Raw genomic sequence first — 13,047 nt, forward strand, 5'->3', positions numbered from 1 at the left:
ATTTAATGTTAGCAGAAATGTTTGTACAGTAATGTAACCCAGGTTTTGATTAAAGTTAATGTCGTGAGAAATCATGCATCTAACCATCCCTCCATCCATCCCCTCATCCTTCTATCCATCCATCCACCCACCCACCCACCCTTTCTATCTATCTATCTATCTATCCGTCCATCCTTCCATTTCCTGTACCACTTATCCTTCACAAGGTCAGGCGTAAACTGTAGTCTATCCTACGGGTCTTAGGGCACAAAATGAGGGACTCCCTGGTCAGGTGCCTACCCATTCCATGGCATTTTCTTACACTCTCACAGTACAGACAATTTAGAAATGACATTCAGACTCTAACACATGTCTTTGGTCTAGGGAAGCAAAAGAGAGTACCTTAAGGAAACCCCGGAAGCCCAGGGAGAGCATGCAATCCCCATGCACATCCTGTAGAACCGAGGTGGGAATTGAACCTGATCCTTGAGGTGAATGGCAATTGTGCAGACCACTAAGGTCAAGTGTTAGATACATCCTGAAGAAGGAAGATTTTTTCCTGATGAATGCCTTTGGATGCTTTGTTGTATCTAATACACAAAATAGCACAATGGAAAGCATTGTGAGGAGCAGATACAGGAATAATGCAGCAAAACAAACAAACAAATAAATAACTGTCACTAAAATTCTGGTAAGAGGAGGTGTGCTAGTCCATTCTAATCTTCCCACAGGACAAGATAAAAGAAACATGCCTGATTTTGGTGCTACAGTCCAAAAAAGGGAACTCTGGGTCACCAAGGCTTCCTCATTGTTGCACAAATAAAACCTGCTCTACTCAGCATTTCATCTCTGAGCCTGTGTATCGCATGCAGGCAACGAGCTCCTGACTTGGATTTACTGATCTCCCATCACAGTTATTCATTACACACGGATGAGAACAATTGATTCCCCAGGGTCCTGAGAATTATCGATTGTGCCTGATCTATCAGAGCTGAGTTATATTTATAGTACATACTCGAGTCCTTAAACCTTCCATAGAGCTGCAGCTTTGGATTGCTGGTGATTAAGACACTGTTGTGTGCAACATACAGTACAGTACGTGGCTTATTATAATGCCTTATAACACAGCAAAGGTGGATCCAACGTGATCCAGAGTAAGCACGTTGTACCAGTCTTGAAGGCATTAACTTTAAAAGAGCAATAAATAACATGCTGGTAAAAGAACAACAGTGTTGGTTATAGCTGCTGCAAATGTAAGTGATAACAGGAGCTAACTTACAGTAATAACCGCAATATTTCTCGCAATGAATAAGATGTATGGTATCCTTTAATTAATAAAAATGTTTATTTCTAATTGTTGGAAACTTTAGGTCCAGGCTTTCATGTGGATGATATTTTGATATGTACCACCTTCATAAACAATATTGCAGACCACTTCTTTACGGATACAATATTCAGGATAATGCTTTTTGCCTCATACTTCCAGGGTCGGGGTTCGATTCCCGCCTCCCCCTTGTGTGTGTGGAGTTTGCATGTTCTCCCCGTGCCTCGGGGGTTTCCTCCGGGTACTCCGGTTTCCTCCCCTGGTCCAAAGACATGCATGGTAGGTTGATTGGCATCTCTGGAAAATTGTCCGTAGTGTGTGATTGCGTGAGTGAATGAGAGTGTGTGTGTGCCCTGTGATGGGTTGGCACTCCGTCCAGGGTGTATCCTGCCTCGATGCCCGATGACGCCTGAGATACAGGCTCCCCGTGACCCGAGGTATTTCGGATAAGCGGTAGAAAATGAATGAATGAATGTTCTTTGCCACACTGCAGAAAATATTTTAGAAGCCGTTTAAGAAATATAAAGAGTTCAAGGTGTTGACTTAGCTTCCAAATTCCCCAAATCTCAATATGATCCAGCTGAACAAACAGGTCCGGTCCTTGGAACACCCACTTTCCAACTTAAAGGATCTGCTTCTGGTATTTTGATACCACATACCACAGCTGAGGAACCACCCAGAGGTCTTCTGGAGTCCATGGCTCAATGAGTCAGAACTATTTTAGTGGCACAAGGGAAACCTTCACTCTAGTAGGCAGGTGGTTTTAATGTTATGGCTGATCTGTGTATATTACACCAATAACTCAAAGCAGGTTGAACGATCCATTTTTTGGAGATAACACTGTGATTGAGTTTACATTCATATTGTCAGAAACATTTTGGATGCTTGACATGTTCATTGAAAGATAACAAAACAGCCATATGAGAGTGTGGCACGTTGTGTTTGCAGAATATAGCCACAGACTTTGGAATGTCACAGTGACATTTCAGAGGAAATAATACAATGAATAGTGCAAGCAGAAGCTGAACTGCATGTACATTGGTTCCTTTCTCTCTCTGGACCTGCCAGAAATGACACTGATGCACGAGCCTGATGTTCTACTCCTTATGTTTTGTTGTTTTGTTGTTTTTTTTTGTCCTTCTTCACTTAAGTGCTATTCGCACTTCAACTTCCTACCATGTAGATAATATCACATAGTTATTTTCGAAACATCTCAAGAGCTGCAGCTGTGATTATGCTCACCTCAAGCCTCTTTTCACAATATGCTCATACTCATCATCTGATAGATCTTCATCATATTCACATATCGTGCTCCTTTTCATTATCCGTGTCCCCAGGAAGACCACAAGATTCGTTTTGAGTCTGCTTCTTTGAATGCTTTTACTTGTTATTCTGTCTCAGGGAAGTTTTTTCCCTCATCGCCGTTGCCTTTGGGTTGCTCATTAGAGATTTAGATCAAGGTCAATATCATCTACTGCTTCTTAGCGATGAAGTACAAAACAATGGTTTATTATTTTAAGAAGAAATTAACCGCAATAATACCCTTTACATATGGTGTCAAGCTACATCCATGTTTCCTACTTCACATTCTTAGACAAGACGGCTGATGAATTTTGTCAAAGGGGAATGTGTACCTGCGTAGACAATAAGGAATCAGGTTTAGAGCGCACTCGAGGCTGCACCATTGCGCATACAGTTTTCTCCAGGCTCTGGCTGTGAAGATGAGAGGATCTCACCCTTCACCATGTTTGTAGGAGACTTCTTCATCTACTTTTTTATTCTGTTACTTTAGTAGTTTGTCTCTTCTTACTGTACCTTCCAGCACTTTCTCTAGAGATACGCCAGCACTCGACCCTATAATGCATCCGCTGAAATTCTTAGTTAAAATACAAAGTATAGATATGTAAATTTTTCAGGCAAACCTTCACTTCCTTCCTGACATCAGCAAACTATGTTTTTTTTTTTTTTTTTGCATCGCACAGCGGTTTTCAGATAGCAAAAGAGCTTGAACTTGCATTTCAAGCTCACTTGACTTCATCAATTCAAGGAGGCCTAGTGACAGTTTGCTCAAAATGTGCTTGCGCCTCGTACACAAGTGGATGAGTAAAGGCTGGCGGGTAATATCATTGACTGAGAAGATGCTATTTATCCTATTTATATGCTTTTTTGCACTTTAGAATGTGCTATGGGTTTTGTAGTTTGTAATAGCTCTTGACTCAGGATGTTAATTCAACGCTCTATGAGTTAAAGTACCACTGAACTGAAAATGTGAAGGTCTTTTGGAAAATAATGGATATGAATCAATTAACTGTGACTTTTGCATCTGACATTTTGAAAGGAAGGATTTAGACTTTATTTTCTCCCGCGTGAGCAACTGTTCATTTACATTTACAGCATTTAGCAGACGCCCTTATCTAGAGCGACTTACATTTTTATCTCATTTTTATACAACTGAGCAATCGAGGGTTGTATGTTGTTCGTATCTGTGTTACTCAGCCAGTGTCCGTGGGTCTGGTGACCCGCTGCATTTTTGGGTTTTTAATTCATTTTTAATTTAATTTTAATTCTAATTTTATGTTAAAATACTCTACAGATGTTTACTTACTTCATCCCAATTCCAAGCAATATAAACAGCATATAAAGTTTTAAAGTGCTACTCGTTTTTTGTTGTTTTTTTAATAAAATGTAATAAAAAAAGAAAATCAAATTTATTCAAGTTATGAGTGGGAAAAAATCAACAAATTTACAAAGAAGCAAAGTTTTTCAAAACTATTGATGTTTATGAATATGGGTCCCACAGACCCAAACGACATACAAGGGTTAAAGGCCTTGCTCAAGGGCCCAGCAGTGGCAGTGGCTTGGTGGACATACAGTATAGTGGACATGACAGAATAATTAATAATTGCCAGATCAGTTATAACTCCAGTTGTCACCGCTTTTGGAGAAAACTGTTTAAGAACAATTTTAGGATTAAAGCGGAGTTCTCCAGACCTCATCTAATGCCATATCACTACTGTATATCCACAATAGTATCACTATATACACATAGTATATAACTGTAGAAACACAGAAACTGTCTGTTGATTAATACCATTTTGTATTTGACACAGCAGTCTTGATTCCACTTGAGCTTGTTATATACAGGTATAATACCTACCATTGACAGGTCTCTTTCCTTTCTCTTACAGGTTACAGAAACAAGGACAGGCCCTCTAGGATGCAGTAACTATGACAACCTGGATTCTGTCAGTTCGGTTCTGGTTCAGAGTCCTGAGAACAAGATTTATTTACAAGGTATTACAATCACAACTGACTGGCCACACATTGCAAAACTAATAATAATGGCCTCTGAATAGCAAGTGAAAATGTCTAAATGTATTGAGTTAATTCTATTCCAACAAAATTTGTTTCAGCATCTTGTAACTGGTTAATTTTACTCATACATTTTGCTAAGACATCAGATTGTGCACTGTTCTTCTTTATGAGAATTTTAAACATGTCTCTTTTAGAAAAAGGGGCATCGTACAAAAAATAACATTTGGATAACCTTTACAATTGAACTTTGTCATTGACTGAAATCTTAGATATAATACATTGCATATCACTTACTTTGGATTATAGATACATTTTATAAAAGCACTGGATCCCTCCCCAGAATGACATTTGTTCCCAACTCATGCAACTCAGAAAAAAACTGTGGAGGGCCCTGAGGACTGATTTGAGAACTCTTGCTGTAAATAAGCTAGTATTTGTTTACCTGTTTAGTTGCTTGCACAACTGTGGTAGAAACATAGACTATGATTCTGGTCTTTAATGAAAGGCACTTATGTCCTTCCCTCAGGGCTTCAGGCTATTCTGCCTCCCTACCTGAAGAGCCGATTTGTCCAGGCAGCCCTCAGCTACATCAGCTGCCACTCCGAAGGCCAATTTAGGTGTAAGGACAATGACTGCTGGTGCGAGTGCAGTGTGGATTTCCCCCAGTGCAACTGCCCTACTGAGAACCTGGAGGCCATGCAGGACAGCCTGAGGCACATCAGAGAATCCTGGGACCAAGCCAACCATGAGTTTGAGGAGTCAGGTGAGCCTCTAGATGAAATTGTATGTAGAATATATTTTTGTAGAATGTAGATTGAATTTTTTAATGTATTTCTTTTTTCTTAGAGTTTTTTTTTAGCCACATAATAATGCATATAATATATTATGGCTTGTTGTTAGAGCTTATTGATAAAAAACAAAATATTTTACAAATGATCTTATAAAGCTCAAAAATTCTGCAATATTAACAAGTAAATAAACGTAAATATGAGCATCTTTGTGGTACCAAAGGTAAAGGAATAAAAATAAATGAATAATGAAATAAAATAAAATAGTCACGTTTAAATAGAATTTAAAAGGCCAACATTAAATGAATGAAGTCTGGGCCACAAAGTTCAGGTCAGTTCCAAGTTAGAACAATGCAAACGTATTATAGTTCAGAGATATTCGATCGATTTAATCAATTTATTGCGCATACACTCTAAATAAATGCTCTGCCATGACTTGAGTTCATTTAGTTGAAGTATTCAGTCCTGTGAATATAAAGAGTCGCAATGTTGCATTAAGGATATCGCAAGAAAATGGTGGGAAGTGCTTCCAGCGATTGATTATCATTGCAGTAAGACAGGATTTTAAACACGGCCTGTATCGATTTCCCTGCACCGGGCATGCGGCCAGAACCGGCCGCTTTAGTCATTGGATCTCTACCTCCTGTAGCTACAACAGGCTCGAAAAAACTTGTGCTTAATGACTGTGAAGTTAACAGAGAAGCAGTAATCACCCAGCGTAGTGAAATGATATCCCCATCACTTCTTGATTCTTTGCTGAGGCTTCGTTCTTTGTAGAGCTGCTGTCACTTCTAAAATCATCGCTCAAATCAAGTCCCTTCTATTTAGATTTAATATATTGCACATGATCAACTCCACTCCAAATTTTAATTATTTCAATTACCTGTTATGGTTAAAAAAGCCAATTAGATGCCAGTGGGATGTTATCAGGATTTTATGGGAACCTTTGATTTTAATTAGAGATATTGAGCAAATTTCTGCTTAGATATTATCTAACATTGACCCAGGGATATTATATGATGCAGTTATTGATTTTGTTCTGGCTGTCAATGGAAATAATCTTCCATCAACCTGAAGTGTGTTTGCTCGTACTGTATATCTTGTCACCGTGTTAATGTTGACTATTTTCTATTTTTTCCAAGGCTATCTATGAAATGGCAGTATTGGGATTTTTTTATTGACAATAAACCACTGAAAAAGAGAAGGGTCTGACAAGGCTCCTAATTCACTATTGACTTGTTTTTCACAATTTATTTGCATTAATTGCATATATATATATATATATATATATATATATATATATATATATATATATATATATATATATATATATATATATATATATATATAATCATATCTTCTCTAGCGCTAGTAACGAAACGATCAAAACTTCTTTAAGGTTTTATTAAAGGATTATTTCACTGTTTTGACCCCTGAAAGGTATTAAACTAAACGATTTAAAGTAGGCTGTGAAATCTGAATCTGACCCAACCGTGCCATATCATTTATCTCTTAAAAGCTTGGTTTGCAGATGATCTTTATTCATAATATTTTACATATCCATTCCTATCCCTAATTTGATGCTAATTACAGAGGAATTAAAATAAATAAATAAATAAATTAACGTGTTCGATTTCATATAGAAGACGAGTGTAATGTTTTTAGCAGTGAGTATTTTCTAGGTGTATATATTTCTAGTATTCTAACTATTTTCCATTTCTTTAAATCACTAAAAGCTCTAAATCACTCAAAACATCTCTCTAATTATATAAATACGTTTATATTTTAACAGCATTCCGAGGCTAGGATGTTTAATTATGCAAATGAAAGCACATTAAATTAGACAAAGCTTCGTTTGTGAATAAATGTACATTTGTGAAACATTTCCAATGCAAAAATGACTTGTCAGAATTTCAGCAAACAGCTGGCATTAAGATTAATCATGAAACTTTAAAAAGAATGCAAAAAAGAAAGGAGATAAAAAGAATTGCACTATTTTCCTGCCTTATACGGGATTGATTTCATTTTTTTTTTCTTCTAATATATGGAAATCCTTCAATCCGCTGATCCTCATCACTTGTCTGGTTTCCAGAAGAGTTCCAGAATTTTGTGCGAAGATTACCGACATTCTACGCTCTCAACACATCTGCTATAAGATACTTTTGGAAAATGGACCCGGCTATACACCAGCGCTTTCAACTGCTGGAAACTAGCACTCGACAGCTCCTCGGCAAAGCACAGCGGATTGTCAGCAAGCTTTTCACTCTCAGCAAGAGGTGTCGAACTCAGCCCAAAATATCTGTGCCCAAAGAAAGGTAAGAAATGTCAGAGCAATGAATTTATGCCACGAGTCCCGCATGACAAGGGATAGTAATTATCTTTCACTGTATGAGCACTTGGCGGAAATAAATAAATTATCGTAACCAAACAGAGAGACTTTGCACGAACTCGCTTATTTTTAACTGTCCACAGAATCTGCTTGAAATGTCTCTTCTGTGGAAAAAAAAAGAATAAGCTGAAAAGAAATGAAATGAAATATAATGGAAATTCAAGCGTTTGAATTGGGTAGAAAAGAAAAAAAAAGCAGAAAAAAAAGCACAAAACTTTTGTTCCTGTCTTTGCAAAGATTCAAAGCAGATGTGATGCAGGGTTAGCGGAGGTCAGTCTTTTGAACATATTAATTAGGTAATGCATTTAAACACTCCGTTCAGGTCATACCCAAGGTCAGTTATGGGTAGAACAATCATGTTAAAGCTGGTGTCTTGGCTTCCATCCCAGTCTCACTCAAATCACGGAGGATATCTGTAATAATTCCTAGTGTAACTGGATGAGTAGGTTTTATCTCTCCATCTAAAGACTGATGGAGTGGGAGTGTATAAAAGTGTAAGCAGGGAAAGATGGATTATCTTGCCGTTTGAAATACAGGCTAAGGTAATGGAATGCTCTTGACTGGAGGTGGTAAATGTAAAAGAATTGCTTCTAAGCATGAACTTTATGAGCTTTAAATGGATCCAAAGAGGTCAATCAACGAATAGGAGTTTAACCCTTTTTCCTGAAAACGTATCTGACATTTTATCGTCTAAACAAATAAATTATTTTATTGACGGAAGTCTGATATCAAATTATCCAGGAAACCTTTCAGTGTAAAATGTTGGGAAAACCTGAATTTTAATGGTTGAAGTTTACAAATTCAAGTGTTGGATGCTTATAAACAAGCACTTGTGGAATCTCATAAAGCAGATATTGGTTTGAGATCAACATTTACGTTGAAATATTTATCTGAAGAAAATAAAAAAACAGACAAGTTCAAATTAAAACAGACAAATTCTAACCCTAGGTCCGAGTGGCTATGAACCATAACGATGAAGTGGGACATGACAATGAAATGTCACTTAATATCTGCACAACACTGGGGCAAATTCCATCATTTGGCCTCTCGTAAAAAGAGCTACATAAAATAAATCCATTGTGAGATGTGTTAAACATTTATTTTAAAATACACTATATGGCCATATATAGACATCACACCCATATGTGGGTCTTTCCCACTATTGTGTAGGATGTGTTTGTACTGTATGCTGTTTTTGCCTTCACTGGAAGTAAAAAAAGCCTCAAACCTGTTCTAGCATGACAAGGCTCCTGTGCACAAAGCAAGCCCCATGACGACATGGTTTCCCAAGGATGGAGTTGAAGATCCTGTGTCAGAGCTCTGACCTCAACACCAATGAACACCTTTGGGCTGACCTAAAACACCATCTACGCCACAGACCTCCTTCCCCTTCAACAGACTGAATGGGCAGAAATCCCCACATCCCCAGATCTAGTATAAAGCCTTCCCAAAATTGGGAACATTACACCAGCTAAGACTGTAATGGGAAGTTCAACAAGCACGTACTGTAGTATGATTGCGATGAGTAGGTTTTATATTTATATGTGGCCATATAGTGCATTTGTGATATGTTTAATGATTCTAATGCTAATTTCTTTTTGCCATTTATTTATTTATTTATTTATTTATTTATTTATTTATTTATTTATTTATTTATTTATTTTCCATTTGGAAAAGAATTTGCCTGCCATGCTACATAAGATAAATAGATTAGATTAGATTAGACATGGATGCGTGACATGGATGCCCATCCAGAGAGAATTTTTCATTTAAAAGCATTTTTAATGCTTAGGACTCGGTTAGTAATTATAAGACCTTCTTTTATGAGAATGTCTTCAAAGTCAAAAGATGAATAAAATAATTGGATTCAGTTTTCTAAAGAAGCACAATTTTATCTATTCAGATATGTGCTCATTAATTTGAGTGAGCAAAGGCCATATTATCTACATTCAAAATCTCACTATTTAGCATGTCACATAACTTGACTCAAAGGCTGATTAGAGATTCCTGGTTTTACTTAATACATTCGAAGGATCTGACTAAAATGGCTATAGTAACAACAGTGTAGAGTATCCTTGGTCTTTGAATGCAGGCTATATAAGTTACTCTGAAGACAACCTGGCACAGCCTACATCATGGACATTTCAAAGCAGTGTTTTGTTTTTTTTATACTGTATTTGTGCTTTCCTAATATAAAGGCATGTCTATCATGCAAACACCATATGGACAGAATTAATTTGGACAAATTTAGAAGGCAGGATTGCAAAGGAAATCTCTACGGTGACATTAAAGTTTAAAAAATAAATAAATAAATAACTATAAGTAGAATGAACAGCTGTCCCTGATTGTTAAATGATGTCCATATTGAAATGCTGCCCTGTAAAAATACAGTCAGGTCTGCAATTATTAGCAACGTTGTTTGTTAAAATATAGCTGTACACTATATAGTCAAGCTTTTTCAATGACTTTCAGTAGAGTTTAGGTCATTGGAATGGCCATGTTTGAAGGCTAAATTTGCAATCATGAAACCACTTGTAGTGGAAGATTGTCCTACAGAAAGGTGTAAATTTGACTCAGTTGTAACTTCTTGTCAAAGGCAAGCAGAGATTTATTTAAAATCTCTTAGCATACAAGAAGTAATTATAATCAAAGTCTTGTGTACCCTAACATGGTTTGCCCACCCATGTGTTTTAGAGGAAAAACAGCCCCAAACCCCCACATATACTCCATATACTAAAGGCAGGGTCTCCGATTTTTGAAAGCCAATGTTGACAAATAAAATCACCAAAACAAACACGCCCCTAACCCAAATGGGTCCCACCCCTGTATTGATAGCTCCACCCACACATACATACGTAACCCAGGCAAATAATGGAAAGAAATGTGTCTTTATCATAGCTGAAGGGAAGAACAATACGATTGCAGATAAACAAACAAGCAAAAATGACACACAAGCATAATCATGTAAAGGACAAAGGCATATATTAGTTCTGTGTAACAAAGCAAAACCAACGTTACTCACCTATCGAGAAGGACAAAAGCGCCTCGGCGTCTTAAGTAAAGTTGAATTTCCCGAGTCAATAACTCCTGAGCTAAACGCTGTTACTACACAAAACGCGGTTGTAGCTGCCTCTCTACATTACTATGATAGAAAAGAGGTGTTATTTGTGTAGTAACAGCGTTTAGCTCAGGAGTTATTGACTCGGGAAACTCCAACCTGTGAATATGTGGCCAACTTCCTGCTCCTTCAGTTCTCTCCAGCGCTGGAAAGCTGATCCTATATTAACACGTCCTACTTCTTGCCTTATCGTAAGCCTTTCTTCTCTTTCTTTCTTTGTTTTTATCCTCCATGTCAATGTTAAAACCGTTTTCTGCTAATGTCACACATGCGCACTGAACACTCTCTCCGCCGCCTATTTGCAAGCCCCGCCCCTTTCTGCTCATTGGCTACACGTTTGTTTTGATTTTTGCTTTGATTTTTGTTTATTATCGGCCCAACTCAGTTTTCTGAAGCATTTCTCAAAAATCGGAGACCCTGCCTTTAACAGAGATTAAGTTCTACAGTCAATTCTTTCACAACAAACTTGTTTTCAGTGTTGCCAGTTAGGCGTGTAGGCAAATCTATTACATTGCGGTTGCCAGGTTTTATTTAATGACTCTACCTGGGTGGTAATATAGGTAGGGACAAAACACTAACACTAAAGTGACATTTTGTGAGGTCCCTGGTGGTCCAGCAGCAGGATCCTGCGCTCCATTCCCAGGCAGGAAACCAACACAGCCATTGAGGGGTTAACCCTTAGTGCTGGTCTCAAGCCAGGAAAAATGGCAGGGTTGTGTCAGGAAATGCATCCGACATAAAACTTGTGCCAAATCAAATATGCGAATCAGATGATCTGTTGTGGAAACTCTCAACAGGATGCACCCGAAGGACACCAACAACATCGTGTGACTTTCCCTGACCTAGTTACGATCCTCCTCTAATATTAAAGGCACACTAATCATCTTTTGTTTGTTGTTTAGCAAGCTCTATAAAATTTATACTTATACTTGTATTTTGACTCAAATTTCCCATGAATATTCCAGAATCCTCCACAACTGCTACTAACACTACTTCCCACAATACAAGCTCCACCACATGTTTAGTAGTCACATGGCATCTACTAAACGTCCTAAACAGTATCCGAGATTAGAATTAGTGTCCCAAAGGTACCAGTGGTACCCAGATGGTCTACTATTTAGGGTAAATTTTTAAAGTGTGGATCTGTGTGGATTTTTTTTTAGCCCACAACTCCTTGCTGTCTTAAGGTAGAAAGGTAGGAGACATTTTAAAGAGATATAAATGAAATGTAGAATAAAGTATATTGATTGAATAAAAGCTGAATACGTAGGCAACAATGCTCTGTTTTATTACGACATGTCACTATGTCCCAGTGACAAACGTGCACTTTTTCTTCACAAAATCCGTACATATTTATAGTTCATGGCAATTTTAGTTTATTATATGCACAGTAAAGGAGGAATGGCTGGGTTTTCATTTCACTGCAAGTTTTATTCCTCGTATAATGTATGTAAGCGACAAATACAATCTTGAATCTAGTATAACTGGCAAATTAGGAAACAACAGATTCTACAGAATTCCATACATAGGAATTCAATATATTGCCTTGATTTTTTGTATTGTTATCGTTTAATATTTGTTTTAGGATTTATCCTTCTGGTTTGCCTGCTGTATTGACAATAATAAAACTCCAGATCGGTGCATAATTCATAATCCACCTTTAAGCTATTGATGCAGAACACTATAATTATGAGCTGGATATATTGAGCTAATAACAATCCGACCGAATCCTGGAAAGAATATTAATGTTAATAAGTTTGACCAATGTCAATTAATAATGATAATAATAATTTTTTACTGTTTTGTTCAGTGGACCTGAGTAAAATATCTCAAACATGTTGTAGTGAATGTAACAACAATAACTATACCATCAATAGATTTACCAGTGTTCAGTTTCAAATCATGTAATTAATAACAGCACTATTACTACTACTACTACTACTACTACTACTACTACTACTACTACTACTACTAATAATAATAATAATAATAATAATAATAATAATAATAATCAGTGTTGTGCTAGTTACTAAGAAATAGTAACTAGTTACAGTTATTAGTTACTTCATTCAAACAGTAACTCAGTTACTTTGTTGATTACTTACACCAAAAAGTAACACGTTATTGTTAAAAG

General features: G+C 37.1%; 1 protein-coding gene across 11 annotated transcripts in view; it reads left to right on the plus strand.

The window, feature by feature from the left end:
• The window catches only part of brinp3a.1 (bone morphogenetic protein/retinoic acid inducible neural-specific 3a, tandem duplicate 1), a 62,652-nt gene that overhangs the window by 43,364 nt on the left and 6,241 nt on the right, over positions 1–13,047 (plus strand). For all 11 annotated transcript variants that reach the window (XM_047813055.1, XM_027154407.2, XM_047813053.1 and 8 more), the window contains 3 exons: positions 4,492–4,597; positions 5,145–5,381; positions 7,499–7,721. In XM_047813055.1, the coding sequence (XP_047669011.1) occupies positions 4,492–4,597; positions 5,145–5,381; positions 7,499–7,721 (566 nt within the window). The remainder of the gene's footprint in view (positions 1–4,491; positions 4,598–5,144; positions 5,382–7,498; positions 7,722–13,047) is intronic.

This window comes from Tachysurus fulvidraco, chromosome 5, assembly GCF_022655615.1.
Source record: "Tachysurus fulvidraco isolate hzauxx_2018 chromosome 5, HZAU_PFXX_2.0, whole genome shotgun sequence".
Taxonomy (NCBI): domain Eukaryota; kingdom Metazoa; phylum Chordata; class Actinopteri; order Siluriformes; family Bagridae; genus Tachysurus; species Tachysurus fulvidraco.